A 27,479-nucleotide genomic window follows, 5' to 3' on the forward strand; every position below is an offset into this window, starting at 1 on the left:
GGCGTGCTCTTGGTCGGGGTGCGTCGGAGGTGCTCCCGGCGTTCCCGTGGGGCGACCCGGGCTCGCCCTTCCCCACCGGGGGAGGGGGGCCAGAAGCCCCGGGGGGAGCTGCGGGTTTCGCTCGCTTTCAGGTCCTGGGAGCCCTGCGGGCGGCCCGGTCTGGTTGATCTCCGCCTCTCGCCCCCAAATCAGGCGCTGACAGCTGGTTTGCCCCACAGATTTACTGCCTGCCAAGAATGGCGAGGAGCAGACCATGCAGTTCTTGCTGGAGGTGGTGGACATCCTCCTCAACTACGTGAGGAAGACGTTTGACAGATCCACCAAAGTACTGGACTTCCACCACCCGCACCAGCTCCTGGAGGGCATGGAGGGATTCAACCTGGAGCTCTCGGACAACCCTGAGTCCTTGGAGCAGATCCTGGTGGACTGCCGAGACACGCTGAAATACGGAGTGAGGACAGGTAGGTCTCACACGCTGCTCTGGAGAGTCCCTCCTGGGGCTTTTCTCTGGCCCACGGTGAAGGGCCCACCCTTGAGCCCACGGAGGTAAGCCCACCCCTCTCCACGCCCGAGACTCTGCTTCCCTGGAGGCTCAGCTCCAGGGCTGTCTGCGGACGCTGGAAATGTCTCTGCTCAGAAACTTCAGCTATTGATGTTCCATCCGTCCCCGGCGGGCAGGGCTCGGTGCTGTTTGCAGTGCCCAGAAACAAGTTCACTTGATCAAATGCGAGCTGTCTGTATCTCCGGGGAGCAGTATCATTAGGTAAATGAGGTCATAAATGACATTAAATTTGCAGTTTTTCTTCTTTATGTTCACCACACGTTTAATGAAAAGGAGACTGAAATCCTAGGAATCGTCAATAAAGGAACCCTGTGGATTTCAGCCCATTACCCAGGAGCCCCGCCTGTCCAGGTCTTTCTGAACCAGACAGAAATGCCCACTTACAGCCACTTCGTTTAGCCAGGGAAAGTCTGTGCTCTTTCAGGCTGTTTGGCCTGAGATGTTTTACATCTCTATCAGCAGAAAGCTGGGCTGGCAACAAACCCTGCCTGCTGTAGGTACCTGAGAAGGTCAGGAACGGGAGCGGAGGCCGTGCCCCCCTCCCCAGTCCTGCTCCAGCGGTTCAGGGTTGCTGAGCTCTCCCCGGCGAGCAGCCCCGCACGGCTCGGCTCGGCACGGCACGGCGAGCGCTTTTGTCTGCCGGTTTCTGGCTCAGGCAGCTGCGAGCAATGGCTCCTGAGGGACGGAGCCCTGCTTCCTCCGCTGTTCGGCTGTGCAGCTGGGAAAAAACAGCGCAGAGCGTTCAAGGACGAAATCTTAACAAGTGTGGCGGTTAGCTTCCTGTCTTTTCCCATTTGCGTGGCGGTTTGATGTATTCAGGAGTGTCAGGGGCATATTTTGATTTTATGCCCTTAGTCAAAGGGGAGCGTAGTTGGCACCCCGCTCCGTGGGTTGTTGAACAGTGACTGCGGTCTGTGGGTTTGCACCGTTATTCCGGTGCTGATTGCGCCGGGATGTCGAGCAATCCCTTCCCCTCACCCCGGCTTCCCCTGGAGCTCTTGCGGGCCCCAATTGCTCACGTCCTGTCTCCAGGCGAAGCTCCTGTTAAAGCCAGCGGGGCTGTGCGGTCCAGCCTGAGGAGACCGCGGGCTCCCCGACAGTTTCGGGAGGCCAGCGAAATGTCTCCGAAAAATAACTTTCCAACCTGTGTGTCATGGCAGGGGAGAGAGGTGCCGATTTGCAGAGCAAATAGCTAAGCCACAGTGACATTTCTGGGCTCCGGCTCCGAGCCGTCTGTCCCCGGGGCGGGAGCAGCCCGGTCGCTTCGCCTCCGTGTCCCCCCAATTTCTTCGGCCCCTCCTCCTCGGGATGTGCCGAGACTCAGCAGCGCCGGCAGGCTCACGCATCCGAAAGGCTCTTGCTGACATCGCTCCGAGCAGAACCGCATTTATTTCTTTATGTCAGAAGATGCTGATGTTCCCCGTGTTGAGCCAAATGTGACGTGACAGGGTCCCTCCAGGGGCCGAGTGCTGAACCACCCTCTCGGGCTGGGCTGTCCCCGGTGTGTTTTCTGCGTGTCCTTTCCCGAGAGGGCGGAGATAAGGGCTTCCCTCTCCCCTCACAGCTCGTCATAATTTTTTTTTTTTTTAGGAATTTAAATCTCTTCCTGCTAAAAAAGTAGACCCCCCAATAGTCGGGCTTATGGCTTATGAAAATTGTTAAAGCAATTTTGGCTGAAATGCAGGAATGTGATTGACTTCGGTTTGATAGCAAAGCCATTATGAGGTGAGCCCCAGCATTTGCCCCACGCGGGGAGCCGCCCGTGCCGAGGGGCTTTGGGGGGCTCTCAGCGCCCGGCTGCAGCGGGTCCCGCCGCTCCTCTGTACCCCTCCCGCATCCCTGCGGCCTCGCTGCGAGCGGAGGAGCCTTCCTCTCCTTCTCCATTCGAATGCAAATGGCCCCAGCACCTGCAGCTTGTCACTGCCAAGTACCCGCCTCCCCCCGAATTAACAGCGAGGCGGGGGGCTCTGGAGATGGGCTAGCCCGAGCCCTTGCACAGGTTCCGGAGGTGTTTTACGGGCTCAGTCGGCTCTGAGGTTCTCTCTTGTCTTTTAAACGCTAATGATGTCATACGGGAGCTCCCTCCAAAGGGTGGGTTTTGTGTTTTTTTTTTTATTTTTTTTATTTTTTTTTTCCAAACTTATAACGAGGCATCCGTAACTGGGGTTAACAGTCTCCCCTTAAGCAAGGCTTGCTTTGAAAACTTCGCCGCAATGTGTTAGGAGTGCAAAACTGCCCTTCGTGTCAGAATAGTTGGACCGTTTAAAACAGAAACCTGAGAGGTACCTGTGGAGTCGTTCTAAGCCGCTCTCAATTCTCTTTCCAGGTCATCCTCGCTTCTTCAATCAGCTGTCCACAGGGCTGGACATTATTGGCTTGGCTGGGGAGTGGCTGACATCGACTGCTAATACAAACATGTAAGCAGTGGGTTGTGCTTACAGGGGGTGCCATCTATCATGGTAGACATGCATTGTCACAGACGTGTAATTTTCTTTTTTAAATGCCGATTACTGCGTCTTCAATAAAGGCGTCTCATATTTTTCCCAATGTGGCAGTAATACAGTGAAAATGGTTATATAAAGCTGAACAGGTTTATACTTCTGATAAATAGAAGTGCAAATATCCCTGAGCACATGGTAAGTAAAACATGCTGATTCCAATATAATGACATAACATGATTTTTCTTCTCTTGGACCAATCTTCTTTATCTTTTCCTGATTTTTTTTTTTAAACTTTGTCTCTAGACTGAGTAATTCTGCAGCTATTCATTTATTAACACTAGAATACAAAATGCTTCAAACTTGATTGTCTTTTCTTCTGCTGCATTCAGAGGTAACCGGCTTGGGGCACCACCTGCTCCTGTTCATGTGCTGGTGAAGAAGTGGCTTCTGAATGGCTTTGAAATGATTTAAAATGTAACAATTGCAATTCTTTTGATTATAATGATGGAATTACTCAAAGATTTATTGAAGTTATGTGTAAAGAAAGAAATTGAAGTATAAAAAAGGAAAATTTTACATCTAGACTATATGAATGAGAAAACTTTTCCTAATTTTTCTTGACCTCAAAATTAATGAAACCTAAATGTAAGGTATTATGTTCCATTTTTGCAAGAAAGAGTGTAATTAATGAAAAAAAAAAACCACACCAAACCAATAAGTCTCCTAGCTAGTTTTTATTTCTATGTTGATTTGTATATGCCCAAAAATGATATGGTAGTTCAAAATACTCAGCAGGTAACAGATTGCCTTCTGTTGACTCAAACTGCCTGTATTAGATGTGTTTTAACTCTAAAGCTACCTCTGTTTTGAGTAGTTTGTTGCTAATTGGCAGAACACAGGAAACGTATCTGCAGATTGCAAAATGAACAATATTTTCACTGGCCTATCCATGAGTAAATGGTTCATTAAGTATAGCTGATTACTAGCAGCTCTGTGCAGATGACGAGCTGTGCCTGTTTTGTGACATTAGCAATAAAGAAAAATACATAAGGTGCTCCAGCCAAAACCAGCCTGCTCTTTGTAATAATCATCCTCTCAATTAGTTATCTATTTGCTAAAAGTTGATATGAGACGTTTGGATTTAAAAGCTAATTGGGACAAACCCCCAGCAACATATATTTTAATCATAAAACAAGTATTGCAAAGTACTTTAAAGTGCCTTTTTTTTTCCACACCACAATTTAAAGTGAAAACAAGTCTGATTACATTTCTAAAAGAAAACCTTGCTTAAATGTTGTAAAAAACATGCTTCAGAGAGTGTCACTTTTTGCAAGCCACTTTTCATTTGACTAAGTTAATTATCCTAGCTTAGTTATCCTTTTGTGATCAGTGAAATTGCACAAATCCGGTAGGATGTAATAGAATTCAGCTCTGTGGCAGACTGGGATAGTATTATGAAATATTGCTATCATTATTAAGAACATCACACTCAGTTCTGAAAGAGTTCAGAGGTTTTTTTTTAATGAGTTTGCTTTTGCCTTTGATTTTAAAAGTAAATTACTAAATAGCTGGTTCTGTGAAGCTGGTTTCTGATCCATTTATATTTTAAACAAGAACATATCTTGAAAATACTTCTCTGTGAGTGCTTGTATGAGATTTAGCAAATGCAAAATAATACGTTGCTCTTTGTTTTTTCAGCAAACCAAGGTCAACATGATATGCTTTCAAATAATGCAGTAATTGCAAGTAAGGTTAAAGTAAGATTTTTGTAAAATATGACTCAAAGAACTGACAGAGAAGGTTATTAAAAATAGCCAAATTGTCTCTGTGAGCTCTGGGGAACATATTATTTGTTTTGAGCGGTGTTCCAGCACAGAAGAGCAGATTCTGACCTTTACCCAGAAACTGTTCTAACCTATTTCAGCTACACAAGCATGTAACACACAAGTGACAGGAGCATTGCATTATGGTAGGGTATATTTTCCATTTGTCTATTTTTTTATTTTCCACCTATAAACAATACTTAAAATACTTGTGAATGAAAAATATGTTTTCTTTCGCATATGAGTTTTTTGAGTAATCAAAACATCTGTACTCTTACAATTTTAAATTGTCATTAGGAAATATTACTTAAATGTCACTGTGAAGATAATAGAATCATAGAACCATGGAATCGTTTGGGTTGGAAGGGACCTTTAAAGGTCATCTAGTCCAACCCCCTTGCAAGGAGCAGGGACTTCTCCAACCAGATCAGGTTGCTCAGAGACCTGTCCAACCTGGCCTTGAATGTTTCCAGGGATGGGGCATCCACCCCGTCTGTGGGCAACCTGTGCCAGTGTTCCACCACCCTCTGTGTAAAAATTTTTTCCTAGTATCTAATCTGAATCTACCTCCCTCAATTTTAAAACCATTACCCCTTGTCCTATCACAACTGCTAAAAAGTTTCTCCCCATCTTCCTTATAAGCCTCCTTTAGGTACTGGAAGGCTGCTATAAAGTCTCCCTGGAGCCTTCTCTTCTCCAGGCTGAACAGCCCCAACTCTCTCAGCCTGTCCTCATAGCAGAGGTGCTCCAGTCCCCTGATCATTTCCATGGCCCTCCTCTGGACTTGCTCAAACAGGTCCACATCCTTCTTATGTTGGGGCCTCCAGAGCTGGACACAGTACAACAGGGGGGGGTCTCACGAGAGCAGAGCAGAAGGGCAGAATCACCTCCCTCAACCTGCTGGTCACGCTGCTTCTGATGCAGCCCAGGATGTGGTTGGCTTTCTGGGCTGCAACCACACATTGCTGACTCACATTGAACTTCTCACCAAGCAACATCCCCAAGTCCTTCTCTTCAGGGCTGCTCTCAATCCATTCTCTGCCCAGCCTGTACTTGTGCCTGGGATTGCCGCGGCCCACGTGCAGGACTTTGCACTTGGCCTGGTTGAACTTCATGAGGTTTGCATGGGCCCACCTCTCCGGCCTGTCAAGGTCCCTCTGGATGGCATCCCTTCCCTCCAGCATGTCAGTCGCAACACACAGTTTTGTGTCATCAGCAAACTTGCTGAGGGTGCTCTAAATCCCACTGTCCATGTTGCCAACAAAGATGTTAAACAGCTCCGGTCCCAGTACCAATCCCTGAGGAATTCTACTCATTATGTTAAATTAAACATAATAAGCTTCCCACATTAACTTGAAAACAATGTATCAATGTGCTATTCTTAACTCATTCACTAATCATAAGACCTTCAGGGTGGAAATTTCAGAAGCTGCCATTATTCATCCAGCCCTAGTGATGTGTATTGCAGGGTGTTTTCTCACTATGCAGTGGCCAGTTCTGCTTAGAAAGCACTCACATTATCTGCAAATTCTCTTTATGTCCTTTGTTAGCTGAGATTAGATAATTATATTGATATTTTCAGTATTATACATTTATGCTTATGATAATGTAGCATAGAAAAATTATATAAAATACTTTGTTTATTGTCAGAATGCTTTTTACATGATGGTAAACAGGAGAACAGGTAGATAGAATTATTTGGCCTGATAAAATGATTTGACCTTTAGGTGAGAGCACAATTAAACCAGCACTAGCCACTACCAAAAACCCCCATTCATTTATTCTGTTTAGTAAAGAGCTGAGACTCATGACTGTTTCACTTAATTCACAGAAATATCTATAAGGATTTAACTGTATGAAAAATCTAATCAGCACTTTTTGTGAGGAGATTGGTTCTAAAGTCAGACAGTTCCTTCCAAGCCAAAAACATTTTCTATTTTTCAAAATCATTTAAGTTTGAAACAAATAAGTTAACCTCGCAAGATGTTATTTTAAAAATAATTGCCATCATCTAATATAGCTGCATTGGCCTTATCATTTATAATAATCTGCAGTCTTTTATTTCTTTGTCATTCTTTGGAGACTCAGAAAATAATTACATAATAAAATAAACACTATTTTACTTGGGTTTAAGTATATTCAAAATTCCCCTTGTGAACGCTTGATATTTTATATATTAAAAAAAAACTTTCTTAACTTTATTTTTTTTGTACAAGCCTTTAAGTCTTCCAGGAAGTATGTAAGAATTAGTGTAAAAAGTCTCAGGACAGAATTCAAAATGCGTTTAAACTGATGTAAAAAATCACATTGACTTAAACATATCTTGTATTAGGCTTCAGTGATCTATACACTGCGGAGTTCCTGTTGACTTCATTTGGTCATTCTGCCTAAATAAAGATGGGAGTATATCCTAGACTTGCAGTGCTTAAAACCAAAACAACCTCTCCCACACTGTTAGCAGACACCAACTGGTTTATTAATTGTGTCTCTCTGTAAATATTAGCACTGCCCAAACTTCAGATCAGTGTTCAACTCTTTATCTCTTACAGCTCTAACGATAATAAAAGCAAAATAAGCGGTATTTTGCCTTCTGAAAATGACAATTACAACAATCAGGTTAAAAAGTTTGATCTTAAAGGAATGTTTTAAAAATAGTGGTGGTGTTTCTCTGATGAAGTAAGGACACACAGACACATAAGGATTGCAGAAAAAAAAAAACCTGAGCAGTGTAGCTGTAAATAAAAGACAAGCTTTTCAGACACACGTTCCCTTCTTCATACCACGTGAATCCTTAAAGTTTGCTATACCTATTCTCAAAATGTCATTTTAGTATTAAGAGAAGATTTTAATATTAGAGAGGCAACACATACATTTTGGCAAAATCACTCAAGTGGAAGACATCAGTCAGATCCAAAGTGTCAGGGTGATTCTTCTAGATTCCTTTGGAACTCATGAGTTGATTGTTTAGTTTCTTGCCGCTTCCTTTTTTTTTTCTCTCTATTTTTCCTTTTTTATTTATTTATTTTTATTTTTGGCACACACAGCAAGCAGAGTTTGTTTACAGCAGTAGCAATTTGTCCATGTACCTTGATCACCAAAAATGGTTGTATGGCTGTCACTTTCCATCCACGTATCTGTCTGTGACATCAGGGCATACCAGACTATGCTAGGTTTTTTGCCCTCGTTAAGTGGATACAATAGTTGACTGCTGACTTGTTTTTTGTAATTGGTAATTAGAAAATCATCATTTATAATTACTTTTGACAGTTATTGATCTCATGGTATTGTAGAAATAAGTTGTCCTTGGAGATCATCAACAGAATAAATCCACATAATTAATTGTATTTAGACTTTGAAGCCCTGGCTCAATACTTCTAATTATGGTTGTGTTTAGCTCAGTGAAGTTCACTGTTTTCGTAAGAATTTGGCAATATGTTATTCCACAAGTGTGAAATTGGCACTTTGGGAAACAAACATTTTACAATACAATCTTGTATGGCAGAAGCAGCACTGTGATGGTGAGCATTGAGTCTTAAGTTGGTTATATAGAAAGTTGCAAAAGAGGTAACACTGCAGTCTTTATTGACCAGTATTTCCAGTATTGTCTTCCTGAGGATTCTTGCTTGGGTAAAAGTTGCAATATCAGAACCTCAATTTATGGGAAAACTTTTAGGAATCTTAAGCATTTTCTCAAAGCACATAGACTGGGAATTTATTGTGTGTTTTTATAATCTGTATTTGATCCTGTTTGTTGGGTTTTGCTTGCTTTATCCATGCAGGTTTACCTATGAAATTGCCCCCGTTTTTGTTCTCATGGAACAAATAACACTTCGAAAGATGAGAGAGATTATTGGATGGTCAAATAAAGATGGCGATGGAATATTCTCACCTGGTGAGTTTTTCCCCTCTGTTTTGATGGTTTGACTAAAACTTCAGAATATAAGCTGTGTCTGAATGCCCGCAATATCTGCAACACAAAACAATGCATCAGATATTTAGAAGGAGAAGTTTCCCACCTGCAGTACATGCTTTGTTTAAGCATCCCCAAAAAAAAGTTGAGGGGAAAAAAAAAAGTCTTTGAGTATGGCTATGTATTATCACTGGCCAACATTTTAAAACTTGACTGCAAGCTCTGGTACCTAGTTAGGCACACTTTTTTTTTGCACTGGAGGTGCTCAGCAACTCCTGCTGACCAATAGCTCTAGGGAATTGTGCACTGACTTCTTTGATGGTCAGTGAGGACTTGGGCTCACAGAAAAAAAAAAAAAATATGACTGCCTGTCACTTTCTGGACATATTATCTGGGACATAATCTAACTGGATTCACAAGTATGATTCTGAACACCAAGAAAAAGTGTTTTCCCCATGAAGGTGATATAAAGGCAGTCAGCAGTGGTAGAAAAGACTGATAAACTATGTGGAGGTCTTGGGTCCATGTATGGATGATGTTTGTGCCCAGCAGAACTCCACATTTTTGAGTTTGGGTTGGAGGGACACCATCATGTTTCAGAGGAAAATTCCACCTCCTTCTGGAAGAGCCCACATGAAATCCAGCAAGGGACATTTGCTTGGTCTCCAGTCCCATCAGCTAGAAAAATACAGATCATTCTCAGTGTTCTTGTTGAAGAATAAATATTAGAGGAATAAGTTATCCTAGATTTTATGGATGAGATTCAAATTACAAAATCTTGAGGTCTGCATCATAGAATGCTAATTGTCCTGGGCGGTTTTTAGCAATAAACCAAGAGAAATAGGTGCTTTCCCTCAATTCACATTTTTCAAATGTAAGTGTCAGAATAGATTAGTTGAATCATAGCCTGCAAAGTGCCTCTTCCCTTTAACTGACTATAAGGAAGCTTAGAATAACTCAGCTGTAGAAATCTACCTTCTAGGCATCTACTTCTATATCTACAGTGAGAGGGGATAAATCCATCCAGTATGCGACATTTCTTTAGTCTCAGACAATTTGATAAGTTCCTGTTATTTTTGCTAACAAGAAAATGTCATGCAAAAGCAGCCTGATGAAAGCTGAACGTTTTAGGAACGTGCAGCAGAATATTAGCAATTGAAAGAGGTGACGGATAGGGAATTCTATCAGTATGATTTTCTAGAGGGTCTGTCTCTGTGCTGTTTAGACGACTGTGTATTTCAGAGATTTATTTTTTCATAGTTTACTGCCACTTTCACTGCATAACGCAAATGAGACTTGTATGTCTTTACTCTAATACGCACTTTTTCTTATTATCACTATTTTATTATTCATTCATTTATTCGTTCACAGGAGGAGCTATCTCGAACATGTACAGCATAATGGCCGCACGCTACAAGTATTTCCCTGAAGTCAAAACTAAAGGCATGGCTGCAGTCCCTAAACTCATTCTCTTTACCTCAGAACATGTGAGCTTAATATGCTGCTAATTCTTAATTTATTGATGTATGTTGTGAAGATGCTTCATCATTAAACAACCACTCATTAAATATGTCTATGTTTTGCTGCAGAGTCACTACTCAATAAAGAAAGCTGGAGCTGCACTTGGATTTGGAACAGACAATGTGATTTTGATAAAATGCAATGAAAGGTAGGATGAATGCTAAGGTTTTGATATATTAAATGTATTCATCTGTTAAATTTGTTGTATTGTGCTTAAGGACTGGCTCAGTACAGTGTGTCAAGTTGCTAATGGCCTGTTGAGAAAATCCTATTAAATTATTTCGACTGTAGCTAGTATTTCCATATGCATTCTTTAATTTTCTTTGTCTTTCTGTTTCTACAATAATTACAGAGGCAAAATAATACCAGCTGATTTGGAGGCAAAAATTTTGGAAGCAAAACAGAAGGTTTGTGTTTTTAAAAATTAGTGCTTAAATGCTTGGCTTAGTAAAATTATCTCTTCCTTTGAAGGCTGGGGGTTAACATTAAAATAGAACATTGTAATGATATAAATGTTATACTATTTTCAGCTGCTTAATTATACATTAATGTATTTTTTAGGGAATTATCTACATGTCTTGCTAAAGTTTCCATTTACTCTTTAAAAACAAAGTAACTCTTGAACCACATCTGTATTTTATGACTTTAAAAAATAACTTTCTGTTTGGAAACATAAGGAAAAAAGTATGGAAATATCAAACTAAACCTACTTTTGTCCAAACTTTAAAGTTTAGCCAAAAACATCAAAAAGTCAATTAAGGTCCTAAAAATTTCCTTAGATTTCAAGTGTGAGGCTGCAGGGTTAGTAAATACAGCCAGTAAGTTTATTTTTTTGAGGCATTCATTGTTATTTCTTCAATACAATGAAAAATCCATTAATTTTGTATAAAACCACCAAAGTTAGAGTAATCAAGATTTTTTTTTTTTTAATTCTTAACTTCTTTACATTTGGGCAGTCTGAAATTGCAGTTCACATTTATTTCATCTAATTCAAAATTGTCTCACTTTGATCTGATAGTTCCACATTTATTGCTTTTGGGTTTGATTGCTTTGTTCTGCTTTGTTCTGTTTATTAGTAGATAAAGACTAAAGGACCAACTTCAAGCTTTCAAATCACATCTTAGAAATCACATTTAATTAATTTTTCTTTATACTGCTGTAAAAGCCTCAACTTTACTTAACTATTGCTAGTCTTCTACCACAACATTTGAATCTCCTCACTGAAAGAGATTAGAAAGAAAAAATAATATTCTTTACCTTCTGACTAGTTAATTTTGTGAAGTTACAGTACGGTAGAAACAGAGTTTGTTCCTACCATATACAAAGTTTGTTAGTTTCTACTGTTGCTTATATGAACCTTTCGCATGGGAAGAAAAACGTTTTTAGGCTGGAAAATGGGATAGCAATATTTCTAAAATAATTGTAACTTCTTTTTTTTTCTCTAAAGGAGGTTGGATTTTGTATTTAATATTTCTATTTTTATTGTAGGGATACGTTCCTCTTTTTGTAAATGCAACTGCAGGCACAACAGTGTATGGAGCCTTTGATCCAATACAGGAGATTGCAGATATATGTGAAAAATATAACCTCTGGCTCCATGTAGATGTAAGTAACTAAATTAAGTACTATTATTTAGGCAAAAGAGGATTTTTGTTAGACATGTTTTGTCTTGAATTAAGATATTTACTACTGAATCCTGAGTAAATTAAAATGTGTTAGGCTTTTCCAAAACAACAAGTCTTCTCTTTTTTCTGTCGCTTCCAGGCTGCCTGGGGAGGTGGACTCTTAATGTCCAGAAAGCATCGCCATAAATTAAATGGAATAGAAAGGTACTACATGGTGCTTATTTGTAATCCTGTTATTTAAGTACTTTCATAAGGTACGTGACACTTCACAAATTCATGAAAAGATGAGTTTGCTACAATAAGGAGTTTAAACACTAAATTAAACAAAAGACAGTCATGAAAGGTTCACACTAGGAAGACTGAAACAGTAAAACAGAAGGAAACAGTGATGTACAGCTGAGTGAAAGGTAAGTTTTCAGCAGATTTGAAGGAGGACAAGGATATTGCTTGGCAAAAAGAGAGATTGTTCTATGCATAGCTTTGATCATAAGTCTGGGAATGCGTGAAGGAGGATTGGAGGAAAAACAAAGTGTGAGAGCTAGACAATTTCTGAAATGCAGGGCTTTGAGAATAGCAGTGAGATGAGAAATCCAGAGGTGTCTGAGCATGAATTCCTATGATGGGAAGCCATGACATGGTGGGAATTTGTAGATATTCTCTCCTGAAAGATGTTTGCAGTTATTTCCAGAAAATAAAGAGCATATGTTCTGCCTGAAAAATGAGTGTTCTGTAAATGAAAGTTTACTTTTTGTGTGTGTATGTATATATATGTGTGTGTGTATATATATATGCTTGCTTTTGTCTTACTTTTATGTATACATACAAATAAATATATATGTGTGTACAACAAAGAGAGAAACATGTGGCACAGCAGCAATTTTTAGGGGCACGTTTCAGTGCGTGTAAGACTGGGAAGGACTATGATAGCACAGAGCTGGCACAGTTCTACAGTGCTAGACAGAAGACTTGAGGGAACTTACAGGGAGGCCGGAAAGAGTCACAGATGCTCACCATGTCTCAGAGTAAAGGGGCCTATGAGTTGGTGCCATAGGGGGATTACACGAAATGAGCAGGAAGCTCTTGCACAGGCCAGAGTGCAGTCTGCAGAATAGAGTGCATGTGTGCCCCCAAGCACATAACCTGGGTTACCAAGACACCCACCGAGACCAGAAACCAGCCTTTATTAAACAAATAATTGAACCAAATTAAAAAGGGAAAGCGTTTGTGTTGGAAGTGATAGCAGAGTGAGAGTGTGACCCTCCCCCCAGCTCTTACAATTCAGACGCAGGACTTCTTCTATGTGCAGTCTTTGGCACGGTTCATCATCCAAAGATGACAAGTCTGTAGAAGTTGCTATGTTTATAACCCCATGGGTGTGTGTGTCTCTAGATTTCCCGTGAAACTACTCTGTCATAAAAAGCTGCCCATCTGAATAAAAATCAGAAAAGCAATGAAAAATCAGAAACATAAGATCTTTGCCATCATTGCAGGTATCAGCTTCCAGGGAAGCAAAAAAATGTTTGAAACAAGCTCTAGCCATGTACTCTCAAATGAGCACTAAAATGCTTCCTTGAGTCACCCATGCTGAATGTGGGCACTGTGTAAAGGCATAAAATGAGAACAGTGGGCAATGCTCCTCTTGAGGGAAAACAAACTTTCCTAGTGGTAAGCATCTCCTGCAGTAAGTGAAGAACAAGTACAAGGTAAAGAATAATGTACAGAAGGACTGGTAGGAAAACCACGTGGACCCTTCCATTGCAGGGACAGCAGTGTGTGGTGTAGCAGGAGTTCTCTGAAGCAGCAGAATTATATCAACCTCTGCCCAGTCCAATTTGCTAGTCTCTCATGTTATGCCAACTTGTCTAATATGATCTCAGCATTGTAAAATACTTTCCTTAAGCTACATGCGTTTGGTCACAGTAGTTTGGCACACCTCTCTTGACCTGAGGCCAACCTAGAGGTGCTAATTAAGACTGTAATCTTAAGCAAATACATAAAACTAGCAGGCCATGAAGCATGATATTATTTCTTTTCTAGTCAGCTCTACAGCTCTTCAAATAGGGGACAGGGCCCACGTGTACTGCGTAATTGCCTGTCATGGGCCCCAGCTGGGGTCTATTGCTAACGCTCAGGCCAGATTTGTCCTGCCCGGGGACATGGGTGTGTAGGGACTGGCCTGCTGCCACCGTACAGAGCTGGGATTGCCTGTGGTAGGATAGCCTCCGACGGGCTGGCTTGCAAGGTAGAGTGATGTCTTCATGTTGAAATTAACCTAATGCTCCTTGCAAAAACGACTTGAAATTATCTTTATTTGGAACCCTGAAAGTTAAATAAATGTACTAAACTGAAACCGTAGTGCTTTCAAAAGGAAATGAGCTGCTATACAAATTCCTGTTTCTTGGCTACTCTGTCTGAACTATTAGTGAATTTTTGTGAAAGATAATTACCTCCTAAATCTGAGCTATATACTTGCTAGTTTGCACTGCCTAAGCAGGAGATTTTAGAGGAATGGTGAGCTCTCCATGTTCTTTTGGCTGAGGGGTGCTATGGTCTAACCTAGCACAGACAGAGGTGGGAATCGTATATGGAATCTTTGTGGAATTAGTGGTCCTCAGACTGAGGTGAAAGAGTCATGTTGCTCAAAATAGAAGAAGTGTGGTTGTGTCTGTGCCCTCTGAGAGCAGGGTGTAGGAGAGGAGGAAATATTGTTGAATTTTCTTTCAACTGCATTGTAAGAACACATGCATAGTTTGTGAAATTTGATTATACACTTTCCTTCTCTGGAACACACAGTGAATCAAGGGGACATTTGGTAATTAATTACTTAGGGTGAAGATGTCAATGGATGTACAATGTTGGCACATTTATTTTAGCATCATCATTAACCTGTCTAGGATAGTGTGTTAAAAATACAGAACATCTCATCTGTTCAGCTACTAAATTAGGTGACCTTGTGCATCCACCTGTGTTTATGTGTAGAAAGTTTTAAGCTTTACATATAGAATGGTAGGATACTGATTTAAAGTAGTATAGCCTTTTAACAGTCCATGGGCTTGACAAGCTAGTACAGAAAAGGCCTCTTGTGGCTCTAACTGGGAAAGCAGATAAGCATGAGGAGTGTCTTTTCCTTTGCTTTCTACTTTTCCAGCAGCTGGTTCAGTAAAGTGTTGTATTCTCCCAGAATTAATATTATTCCCTTAATTCTCTGACACCTCTCTCCCCCAATCAGTGCCTTGAATTGATATAACTTCTTAAACTGTTTTTGTTAGTTTTATTAGTGCTATTTCTACAAGTGGAGTCTTTTGGGGATGAAGTTACTATAGCAGCTAATTAGCACAGTCTGACACTAATTAGCTGGTATTAGTAATAATATAAACTAATCAGAAGTCTGACATTGCAATGTTAACGCACAGAATTTCCTTTCCTGGACAGTATAACTGGGAAAGCAAACATTTGAGACAGTAATAATCTGTATAGTGAAATCATCATGGTCAAAACTCCATACATTTCCAGCTGAAAGCAGAAAACAGAGGTGACTGCTTCAAGTTAAGTTTCTGTTTTCCAGACCTATCTGAATGTGTAATTTTTTTTTGCAGAGCCAACTCAGTCACTTGGAATCCACACAAGATGATGGGAGTATTGTTACAATGTTCTGCCATTCTTGTCCGGGAGAAGGTCTGCTTTAAATTTAATAATTAAGCAATTATTTAAAAATTAAGCAATTAAAAAAAAAAGTAAATATCAAGCCCTACTTTTTAAAGAGGATAGTGCAAAATCTATTTAATTTCAAAACTTGTTTTGGAAGAAATAATTGTGTGGATTTACATTATGTTTAGGAGGCTGTTCTATCTTTTCTGGTTGTTTGCATTTGGGTTTTTGTTTGTTTTAAGCTGTAGACAATATGGGTCAGATCTTTAGCTGTTGAATCTTTGCGTATTCTAATAACAACACGAGAGCCATGCTAATATACTTCATCTGAGCATCTGCCCCATTTTTTCTATGACATACTGAACATACACTCTTGGTCTTAGTAATTGGTCACAGTCTAAACTGCTTAAATGAAGAGCAATTTTTTTTTAATCTTATATAGGAGTTTAAAAGTTTCTCATTTCTGTTGAGAAGTAACCATGCTGCTTTTATTATGACTCCATATGTGTTTTCAGGGCTTTCTTCTAGATTCTTCATAGTCATCAATGAAAACAAAAACAATGTCTTAATTCTTTTAAGCAATATATATTTTCCTTAGATGGTTAAAAAAAAAAGTCACGTCATCTGAGGATAGGACTAATTCTGTTGTCTACTAATTTCTGGCATATCAATTGCTACTAGAAGAGGTTAGTTGAAGAAGTGGTCCCTGTGCATAGAACTGGGATGAAGGAGTTGTGGGTTCCAGCCCTAGGTCTGCCATTGGTGACCCATCTCTAAACGGAAGGCTGCAGCATTTATTTTCCTTTATAATACACTTTGACATCTATTGGAGGGAAGCACTAGCCATTATTTAGTGGCACGCATGCTTATTACGCAAACTATTGCAGGATTGTGGCAAATATTTTTATTCTCTCTATAAGAACTTTGATAGGTATTTTTGTATTCATCAGATACACCAGTGTCTTCAGGCTTCTTTAAAGAACCACTAATAAACTCTAAAGGAGATGCAGACCATTGTAGAAATGTCACATGTGTTAAACTTCTGTGTAACACCCAGGAATTTGGTCCTCTGTGTTTCCTTCAGAGATGTTTACAAGTAATCCCTAGGTTTCTACTGGTCTGTGTACCATATTTATTTGTAAGCAAAAATTGTCTGGTTTAGGTGATTTGTACTTGTATTTATCAGCATTGTTAAGTATCTTAAAGCTGGACAATAGATAAAGTTGAAGCCTTCAATTACTTTTTTTTTCTTCATTTTCTGTAGCTATTTGATGCACTGAGAGACCACAGCTTTATACTAGTGTGTAATGTAATGTATCAAAAAATTAAGTCTTAAGAACATAGCCTTACAAAGTGAAGTGGACAAAATCAATGTCAAAAACTAAGAATCCAAATTAATCTGAGAATGCTTTTTCAGGGGTGGGTGTACGGGTATGTAAAACCATATGACTACTCAGGGGCTTCTTAAAGAACCACCTTAGGCTATGAAATTATTTTTGTGGCTCATGTTTACAAAACAGTATTTTATAATTTGGCCCATGAAAGAAGAATTCTTCTGTATATATTTGAAATACATTTTTAATATATTGTTAATGTGTGCAGTTTCATATGCACATGGAAGTCACATAAGAACATGTTTTTCATTACAGGGAATACTTCAAGGCTGCAATCAAATGTGTGCAGGCTATCTCTTCCAGCAAGACAAGCAGTATGATGTATCCTATGACACTGGAGATAAGGCAATACAGTGTGGTCGACACGTGGACATTTTCAAATTCTGGTTGATGTGGAAGGCAAAGGTAAATTATAAAAGTTCAGCCCAAAAATCAGAAATGTATTTATTTAATTTATAAGTCTCATGTAATAGGACACTTAAAAACATGATTGTTTGTGTAACTACAATCTCTAAACAAACAGGTATCTGAGTACTAAGTCAGAAAAGAGCCATTTGAATTGTAGAACAATGTTAGCGATCAATAAATTCAGGTGGAAATTAGAAGAAAGGTTTAATTCACTAGATGAGTCCTGCAGTAAAACTAGTGAGGGCAGGAGACCAAATTGGTTTTGATTGTGGTTCTATACACTCACATATGTGTTTTATGACAGATTACATGTAGTAGCAGCAGAGTAGACTTGATGACTTACAAGGGTCCTTTAAGCATCATGTTTCAATGTATAGATTTTATAAGCAACTTTGAAAACAAAGCATTTTCCTTAAGAAGCTTTGCCCGACTGATGGTTTAACAGTTGATTCCTTGGTACTACTGTGGTGTGCCTGGATGACTGAATTTAAGCATGGGCTTTTGTACAGGCTTACATGTTTGCAGAAGGAGGGTCCATGTAGTCAAGAAAACACATTTCATTTTTATTTCTTTATGTGCAGTCATCTTATTGCTATTCTTGCCCTTCTGCTGACAAAATGGGGATTCAGTTGGGTAACCTGTCTGCAGTCTAATAGTTTTTAATAAAAGTGAGATTGAATCTAATGACAAAATGTACAATCATAAAACAGTTTTCACTTTGGCTCAGAGTTAGACAGCAATAGTAAATAACCTGTGATAATAAAAAGATGTTTTCATGCAGATTTCCTCAGTGTTGAAGACTGAGGGAAGAAAATAACAGAACTTTAGATATACAGTTAATTTTAAACAGATTATACAGTTGTCATTTTTTATTTTAAAAAGTACTTCAGAAAAAGAAACACAACACTTCAACACAAAGTACTTACAACAATTACTTTAGTAATCAGCATAGGTTTGACTACCACACTAAGTACATTATACACTAAGTAACATAAGTTCAGACTCAGTTCTTCCTGCAAAATAAATAATTTTGGTACCATAATGCAATAACATGAAAGTGCTTATGACACATCAGAATCAGGCTGTGACTAGCAACTTTCAAGTGTGTTGTTTATGGTTCTAATTACCAAATGCTGACTACAGACACCATTAAAGCATGGACTGAACGTTTTTCTAAATACCAGCCGAACACATTTTGTTACAGCTAGCATGCTGATTTTACCTCTGCTGTTATATTCACCAGTTAAAGTGACCTCACTAAAAAAGTAGTACACTTCACAGTAAAGAAAAATAAATACAGTGGAAACCATAATGGATATGGGTCATGTTTAAAATTCAGAAGTATTCAAAAGTGGATGTTATTCTTTAAAAATAATATAGATTAAAATTGCTGAATTGATCTGTAAATCTGGCATTTAAATTTCTCTGGAAATTAGTTACTTTGGATTTCTTTTTAGTCTTGAGATGGATTCAGATTTCTTGGACCTGTGTTCTCTGAGGTATTGGATAGAACGTGTTCCTAGCAGATTGCATGGCTATATTACAAAAATGTTAAGAAAACAAAATATTAGGAGCTATGGAAATTTTTCCTCCAGCATTAGCCACCAGGAGTGATCATACTCATAATATAAATATACAGCTTAGGTACAAAAGTACTCTTGTGACTTTACGTTCAGTTGTTTTATTCAGTACAATGAGCGTACCGCAAATATGCAATAATTTAAGAGCATATTTGTCTTTCTTACTTCTTCATTCATGTACAAAGTGTACATTAAAAAAAAAACCCACAACATTTTCCCCCCCTTATTTTATTTATTATCAACATTCATCTACTTTTTCTGGGATTATGATCTTTCAGAACAAATCAGATATGACAAAAGATCAGTGGGTAGGCAAATTACTTTTAGCAAACATATAGCAGGCTTTCCTTTGCTGACTTTTTAAAATGCAAATTTATATCAAACTGTTCAGAGGAAATAAGTTACTTCCCAACACTTACCCTTACAGCTGAGTTCCCATTCCGTGTTCCCAGTCTTTCAGTGAGAGCTGGGAAGCCAAGACTTAATATCCATAATATTTTCAAAACTGAAAAAAAAAAAGAGCTAAAAATAATCTATTAAATATATCAAAAGGCCTTGTTATTGTCATAATCAATTATCTTAAAATGAGACTGAAACCAAGTAGTGAGTACAGTTAGGCTACACTTAGCCACTTTTGTAGTGTTGATTAACTTTACTTTTAAATTGCAAGAGATAATACTGCTAAATGTTTTCTTACTGCAAACATTTCAGAAGCTTGTCTGAAAAGATGATTGCATTGGAGGAGAAAAAATGAACATATAATTAATACTTACTTTCTTTTTAAAACAGGGTACAGTAGGATTTGAAAATCAGATCAACAAATGCCTGGAGCTGGCAGAATATCTCTACACTAAAATAAAAAACAGAGAAGAATTTGAGATGGTTTTTGAAGGAGAGGTAAGTTTTCTTTCATTTAACCTGTGTGTAGGAGTCAAATCTGTATGGAATTTTGAAAACAGTCTTCACACTTCTCACAGTTCTTCAAACCAGCTGTGCAAAATTGCTCTTATTTTCTAAAGAGCTACATGACTATTGACATCTGGGCATGTAGTTTTGTACTATAAATGTCAGATTTATCTCATCTTCTCCTCTTCTGCAGAGGACTTCTCAGTTTAGGGCACAAACACTACCTTAATACAATCTACTCATGCTAAGATTCCACATTGTAACAAACATCACTGAGAATCTGCTATTTTTCCTATATGTTCTGTTGCTAGTGCCACTGCATAAGCTCTTGGTTGATAGAACAGCAAATATACTTCATCTTTCCATTTACTAAGAAAAGAAAAATTGGTCTGTCCTTCCTGTGATCCTGGAAAAAAGTTCCTCATAAAACTGCATGAAGGTGAAAAGTATTTGCACTTCATTAGCAGCCTAAAACATGGTAAATGGGACAATACACAGGGAATCTAAGAAAGCAGATGCAACCAGCAGTACTGTAATCCATTTATTTTGTTTTAACATGGAGAACTAGAAAAGTTAAGACTGTATTTCGATGTCTGTGCTAAAATATGCTACTGACTAGCCTTTAGTGTGTGATTGATCTGTATTTTTTTTTTAATTTATGTATGTGTTTGGTTCTTTTTGCAGCCAGAACATACTAATGTATGTTTTTGGTATATTCCGCCAAGTCTCAGGGGCATGCCAGACTGTGACGAGAGAAGAGAAAAGTTACACAGGGTATGCAGCTTATGTTAAATGCAAAAATATAGTCTATTGTTTCAGCCCAAAGTATTCTGTTTATTAAAAATAACATAACTGTGTGTTGACAGATGTTTCAAATTCTGGGATGTCAGTTCTCCAATTGCTTGTTATGACCTTGATATTTGTTCACCTTTGTATCCTATTTATACTGAGGCTGAAGTCACGTTTCTGCTATAGAACCAGATAGAGAACATACTCAATTATTCTTTGTTTTGTATCACTTCTGTACTCCCAAAAGTGTTATGGGTCTTTAAAAAGTAGTGAGGCACAAAGATGTTCCAGTCCTGTTTGAACAAGATAGCATATCAGCAAGAGAAGCAGAAGGGTAATTATTTGAAAATGCTGGGACAGGTAAAGGACATGGAAACCTGTCAGTCCTCAGGTCTTTATTTTGATTTTAATTGGACTTGGTTAGTCATGCATTAATGCATTTCAGTGAAAATAAATACCCTTTGGAGGACTTAAATGTATTTGAAGAAATGATAGACGGAAGTGTAGAGGCACCACAGGAAAAGTATCATGTTACTTAGGACCTGAGGGAAGTGAAATACATTATTTTTGTAGTAGCATTTTACACAGAAGTGGAATGAAATACATTCAGGAGACAACAGAATGATTTTATAGTTGTTGAAATGAATAGCATTTTTTTTCTGTTTGGGATGGGAGAAGAATGGGCAAACTTGGGAGACTTTGTAGAGGGTTTTATGTTTGCATCACTCTGGGAAAAGAGAACAGAGAGAATAGAAATTCCTGAGTCAACCCAGTGACATGTTAGTTAAAGAAATTAACTGTCAAAAAAGAGAGAAAAGAGAAAGACAGGTAAGACTGGGAAGAAGGATGAAATGTTTGACTCAACCCTGTTGAATGTCAGAGGACATTATAAAGCATCCTACAAAACAGTAACAGAGCCAGATGTCTGACCTTGGCTGGCAGAGAGTAGAGCAGGAGAAAGAAGGTCTGGGTGGCAAAACTGGGCTCACCCAATACCAAATAGTAAGACTGTCAGACCGTTATTCCTCATAAATTAGAGTGAGGAACTGAGATGGTGGGAAATGCAAAACTACTCTAAGGTTTCCATGGCTTATGCTAACAGAAAATACTCTTTATGACATAGATCTTGTTGAAAAATTTCCATTGTTCCCTCTCCCCTTCACCCCTCCGAAAATGACTTTGAGAATACATAATATTCTTACGGCAAACATCCGTTACCCTCAAAAGGTGGTTCTGGAGTAGGTTTTCATAAAAAGACAGAAAACATTTCTTCATTAAAAAAATCTTCAGCATAGGGAAATGACATGTACCATTTAATATATAAAATTATTACATAGTGAATACTCTAGGATGCTATTAGTCTCTTAATATAAATGTGGATATTATTGTCAATTTTCTTTCAAATAGCCAATCCTACATATTAAGTTTTTCAAGCTTTTTCTGTTACAGATCTTTTTTATAAAATCTAGTGCCTTTCTGATTTGTCCATTTATTTTTTCCAAATTAAGAGATGTTGTGACATACAAAGAAAGGATAAAAATTCTTAATTACTCTTCTCTCTCTCTTCTTTTTTTTTTTTTTTTTTTTTTTTTTTTTTTTTTTTTAAATGATAAAGGTGGCACCAAAAATCAAAGCACTGATGATGGAGTCAGGTACTACCATGGTTGGATATCAGCCTCAGGGTGATAAAGTCAACTTCTTCCGAATGGTCATCTCAAACCCAGCAGCAACTAAGTCTGACATTGACTTCCTCATTGAGGAAATAGAGAGGCTGGGCCAGGAGCTGTAGTACGGTGGTTGAACTATTTATTTCTCCAATTCACTGTTTTCCAGCACTGGTTATTTTTTAAAGCCAGTTCTGCAGAACATGTTTTAAGGAAATTCTCTTTCTGTAAGTTCCAATCTCCTAAGACATCCTTAAACAAAACAGCTATAGGCTACTGAAACATACATGTATTGGTAGATCATATTACTGAGGGAAAATGTATTATCTTGAAGTTGAAGTACTATTGACTCTTACATTGGTCTTGTTTACTGTAGTGAGCAGGAAATTAGTAAGTACCAAAATAGCAACTTAAGAACCCTGCACAGTATATATGTACAGTATAAATATATATATAATTATATATATATACATATATATATAAAGTGGTTATAAACTTAGATCTAAGCCACAGCATGTTTTCCACTTTAAGAGAATTAACTTTTCCTTCAACAACTAATGATGTGGATAATGTGCTACAGATTTTTCTGCCAGGTAAAAATAGGCGTATAGAAACATTTCTAAAATGTAGATTCTTAGGAGCTAAATAAAATGTATAACAGTATTAAATCTTATTGTTGGTGCTTCTCTCACGTACAAAAACAGCAATCTCTAACAGCACCTTTGAGTAAAATAGTTGTATTTCCCTTTTAGTGTCACATCAGGGGATAATAGTAGCAGCGTCATTGTAACAGGTATATTATTGCTGTATTTTTAGAGGTTAATTTGTGTAGATTGTGTATATTATTGTTAAATGACTTTGTGTAAAAGGATTTAAATGTAATAGTTTTACAGCAAGATAACTGTTGAATTGTAGGTATAAGAAATATTTGCTTATTTATATTCAGAGATTTACCATGCTGAAGAGTTGTCTTGTATTTTCTTCCGTTTGTAATGTATCCTATTTATATATTATTGAAGTTCTAAATAAAGTTTATGGTATTTTAGTGTCTTTGTGAGCCAAAGAAAAAATACAAAAATATTAGTCGACACTTTCATTTAAATCCTAGTGCCCTTAAAATAATAATTTACAGATAATTTTACTGAATATAAGGAATTCTAACATTGTGTATATACTGTCAAATGATGAGATCCCTTTAATCTATTAGAATTTTCATTTTTATTTATTGTAATGTCAGACTGTCTGTTCAATGTTCTGAATGCTTTTCTAGTAAATATTGATTACTAACCAAGGCCCCTGTTTTTGAGTTGTATTTCAGGACTAATCTCTATGACCATTTGAGAGAGCTGGGGCTGTTCAGCCTGGAGAACAGTGGCCTTCCAGTAGCTCAAGGGGGCCTACAGGAAAGATGAGGAGAAACTCTTCAGCAGGGCCTGTTGCAATAGGACAAGGGGTAATGGTTTTAAAATAGAGGGAGGTAGATTCCGACTAGACATTAGGAAAAAATTTTTTACAATGACAATGGTGGAACACTGGCACAGGTTGCTCAGAGAGGTGGTAGATGCCCCATCCCTGGAAACATTCAAGGCCAGGTTGGACGGGGCTCTGAGCAGCCTGATCTGGTTGGAGATGTCCCTGCTCCTTGCAGGGGGGTTGGACTAGATGGCTTTTAAAGGTCCCTTCCAACCCAAACTATTCTATGATTCTATTTTAACTAAATTCTGTGGGAAGATTCTGGAAAGTCTATAGTATTTCTGTGGGAGTTTTAACCAGCATCATCCTTTTAGTGAAATTGAATTCACTATGTGGTTGGAGCTTATAAAATAAAAGCAAAAATAATTTCAGAATCTTTAAATACAGCTAGCTTGTCACAACAATTTCAACTGGCCACACTTTGCCAAGTATAGACACTAGAGTCATCTGCAGCTTGTTCAGTTTTAATCATTAGATAATCATACTACTGAGTGGAAAACTCCATACTGGAAGCAGAGTAGTGGAACAAAATGAAGATTCAATAATCCTCTGTCTACTGAGTTACTGTCATGGTGATAAATGGAACATGCTAATTCCAAATCTTTTCATACATGATTCTATGGCTATCTTCTACACAAGTCAGTAATTAATTGGTATTTCTTTTTTTTTTTTCCAAATCAGTAATAAAATTCAATTATTTTAGAAACATTCAGTGAAGTGCAGTCATGTTACGTAGTTTTCGCAGCCCCTCTGGCCCTCTTCAGTCCTGTGTAAGAAGAGCTACAGCCAGGAGAGATTTCCATCCTGCAGGCTACACTGGTTGCCTTCTGAGGATGCTGTCTCATATCTTTGGCTGGTTCAGAGCAGGGAGAAGGAGGAAGGTGTCATGGTAAATACTGTACCATACAGCATAGTCTTTCCAGCTTTTCATAGGGCTATTGCTTATCCCTTTTCCATAGCCTTCTATAAAACATTTTTTTGAAATTATATGAGTTGAATCTAAAAATTATAAATTTGTCACTATCTTTTAGATTTATGAGTATGACTTTCAAAAGATTATCTAGATCGTTACTTTTATGCCATGAAAACCCCCCAGTAATCTCACCAGTACAGTATTTCTTTCAAGACAGTGTAATTGGTTTCTTGCCTTCTTAATCTTAAACTTCAATCTTCCTTGATTATAACCCTGATATCTTACCATGTCTTCAGTACTTAATATTTCTTGATGTAAACATCCATGCTGTATGACCTGAGGCCTGCAATACAGAAGTAGTCAACGTGAACATTGACTTCAGTACCAACTTTCATAATATTAAATGCCATTCTTTATAGATATCAGCTGTTCATCAAAACTAGAGGGCCTTTCATTGAGAGCTGTTTTTAGAGTACAGAAATGTTGGTTTTGAAGAGGAAGTACACGTCACATTTCAATTTACAGGCTTCTGCCTGAAATCTAGTCTCTGTCACAGTTTTACTTTATTCAAAGGGCAGCTACAGAAGATTAAAAAATTTCCCTCAGTCCTTGTAGTTTATAACAATATGAACTAGTATAATCAAGGCAAAGATGTATAACTGCTGACCTAGCTTCACTAGGGGATTTTACATTTTCCACACAAGCAGCCCCATGGTCCTCGTGATTTCTTCAACCAGCTGAAGAAATTTCTGACTTCCTCCACCTCCCTAGTCAAGATATTTCAGCAACAGTATTACTAAAGATCCCAATTTACTCTTAATCCTCTAACCTTAGTATTTTAACCTCGTGGACCTTGTATCCAGATCATCATCTCAATATTCTAATAATAATTTATTGTATTTTAAATGTTACATCTCCTAGAAGCATATAAGCTAGATAAAGAGAATCATCCCCCTCTAACTGATCATGAAACTATAGGAAAGACCATAATATGGCTTACTGGCATTCATACAGCAAGCCTTGGACAGTCTTGTGATGTAGTCAGAAATAGATCTAGATCTCTTCAGCACGTATACAAAGTTTTGCTCACTAAAATCTCTGCTTCTTCATTTAGTAGAGTATCTTGTGTTTTGGAGGTCAAAAGCATCAGAGGTTCTGCCTATTGCCATTGATGGGCTGCAGCTAGGTGGGAATAACAGAGCTCTTCCTGCCTGTTTCAAAAGCGAGACTGTTAACACAGAGGTCTTTTATCTAAAGACAGGGGGGATAATGCGTCTTCCTACCCTCTGCATTTTATCTTGCCTCTCTGCAGTGCTGTGTCTTGACACAGATTATACCCACAATTTGATTTTTGCAAAACTTATAATTCTAGTATTAGAATTAAATAAATTTAATTCTATTAAATATAGAATTAAAGACTCTGCAGGGTTTCCCTGTTACATGTACCTGCTTCATATTAATTTCCGACATGGTTAGCTGATTTTAACAGAGCAATTGCAGTTGTCAGTGACAAAACTCATCTGCGTTTTCTTCTCAGTAGGTAATTTTCATCTGAGTAATATGTTACAGCTTTCAGGCGAAAGCTTACCTGGAATTTTTCTGCTTTTTAATCCATACACTATTGACTGTGAGAGATCGGGAAGTATGGATATACAGAAGTGTTAACTAATTAAAAGCATTGCAATTCCAGGTAAGTAACTTTGTTTTTTCTGAGGTTTAAAACATAATCTAAGGTAGCAATTTGCCTTTGAAATCCCATGGACAATCACTGTAATTTTGTGGGGATGAATTCAGATCAAATAAACAATAGGCAAGATCTTAGCTGAACATGTAGCTGCAGTGCTTATTAACTGATTTAATTTATTTGGAAAAGACTGACCATTGGATAAAAATCAACAGCAGCTGTTGATTTTGAATGAGAAAAATTCTGATTGTGTTATTAAAGGCACTTTTTAGAGAAGGTAGTTAGATTATACCATTCACGGTAGACGGAACCAGGGGCCTTGGGAACAACCCAGGATTTTAAAATCATAATTGACTTAGTTAATAATCTGTTTTTTGAATGGTGATGAATATGAAGAGATTTTTAAAATTGAATGTCTGTTTTGTGGTTTAAGGAATGTTGAAGTTAAAAAGAAGATATGCAATGCAGTTTTAATTTTTCAATAAAAGTCGATCTTAAAACTGTCTAATTTGTCTCGTATAATTTTTGTTACCTCTTTTATTTCCTTAAGAATATGAGACAAAAGCCATACAGCATTATTCTTCACATAAAAAACAGTAAGGCAAATGCTTACTTAGACTTACTTAGACTACTACTTAGTTTTAATTGTGAATTTAATGTGAGCTTGTACCAACACAGACAGAGCAAGCTCTGAACTTTGATAAGTTTGAATAGTGTTGTCAAGACATTAGTACTGCGTAGAAATGCTAAAAAATAGAGAAGCTAAAAATCTTCCTGTGTGGTGTTTTGTGTAGTTTCTGAAATTCTCATCAAATTTATACAGAGGATCCAAAAAAGTGAACAGGGACTTTAGAATGAGTAAAAATAGTAAGATCAAACCTTTGTGGTAAAAGCCCTGCTATTTAATCTGTGGATGCATTTATAAAACTTGTAATGCACGTCTTAATCCCAGGGAGACTTCAATACATGCTTAACTTTGCACACTTTGCAATGCCACTGGTTGATCTCAGTGTTTATTAAGCACATTTAAACTTACACACGATCAGAACTAGGATGTTTTTATGCAACCAAAAACCTACTTGACTGAAAAAGTACTTTTCTGTATGTAACAAAATACAGGACAGACCCAGGCCTAAAG

The 27,479-nt window shown here is 38.1% G+C and overlaps 1 protein-coding gene across 1 annotated transcript in view; it reads left to right on the top strand.

The window, feature by feature from the left end:
- Positions 1 to 26,849, top strand: part of GAD1 (glutamate decarboxylase 1) — a 35,881-nt gene extending 9,032 nt beyond the window's left edge. The window contains exons 5-17 of the mRNA XM_086751081.1: positions 219 to 461; positions 2,889 to 2,979; positions 8,606 to 8,718; positions 10,108 to 10,223; positions 10,326 to 10,405; positions 10,610 to 10,664; positions 11,746 to 11,862; positions 12,022 to 12,086; positions 15,479 to 15,557; positions 17,180 to 17,329; positions 19,702 to 19,809; positions 20,503 to 20,592; positions 22,223 to 26,849. Coding sequence (XP_086607207.1) covers positions 219 to 461; positions 2,889 to 2,979; positions 8,606 to 8,718; positions 10,108 to 10,223; positions 10,326 to 10,405; positions 10,610 to 10,664; positions 11,746 to 11,862; positions 12,022 to 12,086; positions 15,479 to 15,557; positions 17,180 to 17,329; positions 19,702 to 19,809; positions 20,503 to 20,592; positions 22,223 to 22,396 — 1,481 coding nt within the window. The 3' untranslated portion in view covers positions 22,397 to 26,849. The remainder of the gene's footprint in view (positions 1 to 218; positions 462 to 2,888; positions 2,980 to 8,605; positions 8,719 to 10,107; positions 10,224 to 10,325; positions 10,406 to 10,609; positions 10,665 to 11,745; positions 11,863 to 12,021; positions 12,087 to 15,478; positions 15,558 to 17,179; positions 17,330 to 19,701; positions 19,810 to 20,502; positions 20,593 to 22,222) is intronic.
- The last annotated feature ends 630 nt before the right edge of the window (positions 26,850 to 27,479 follow it).

Source organism: Chlamydotis macqueenii, chromosome 6 (assembly GCF_036417535.1).
Source record: "Chlamydotis macqueenii isolate bChlMac1 chromosome 6, bChlMac1.mat, whole genome shotgun sequence".
Lineage (NCBI taxonomy): Eukaryota > Metazoa > Chordata > Aves > Otidiformes > Otididae > Chlamydotis > Chlamydotis macqueenii.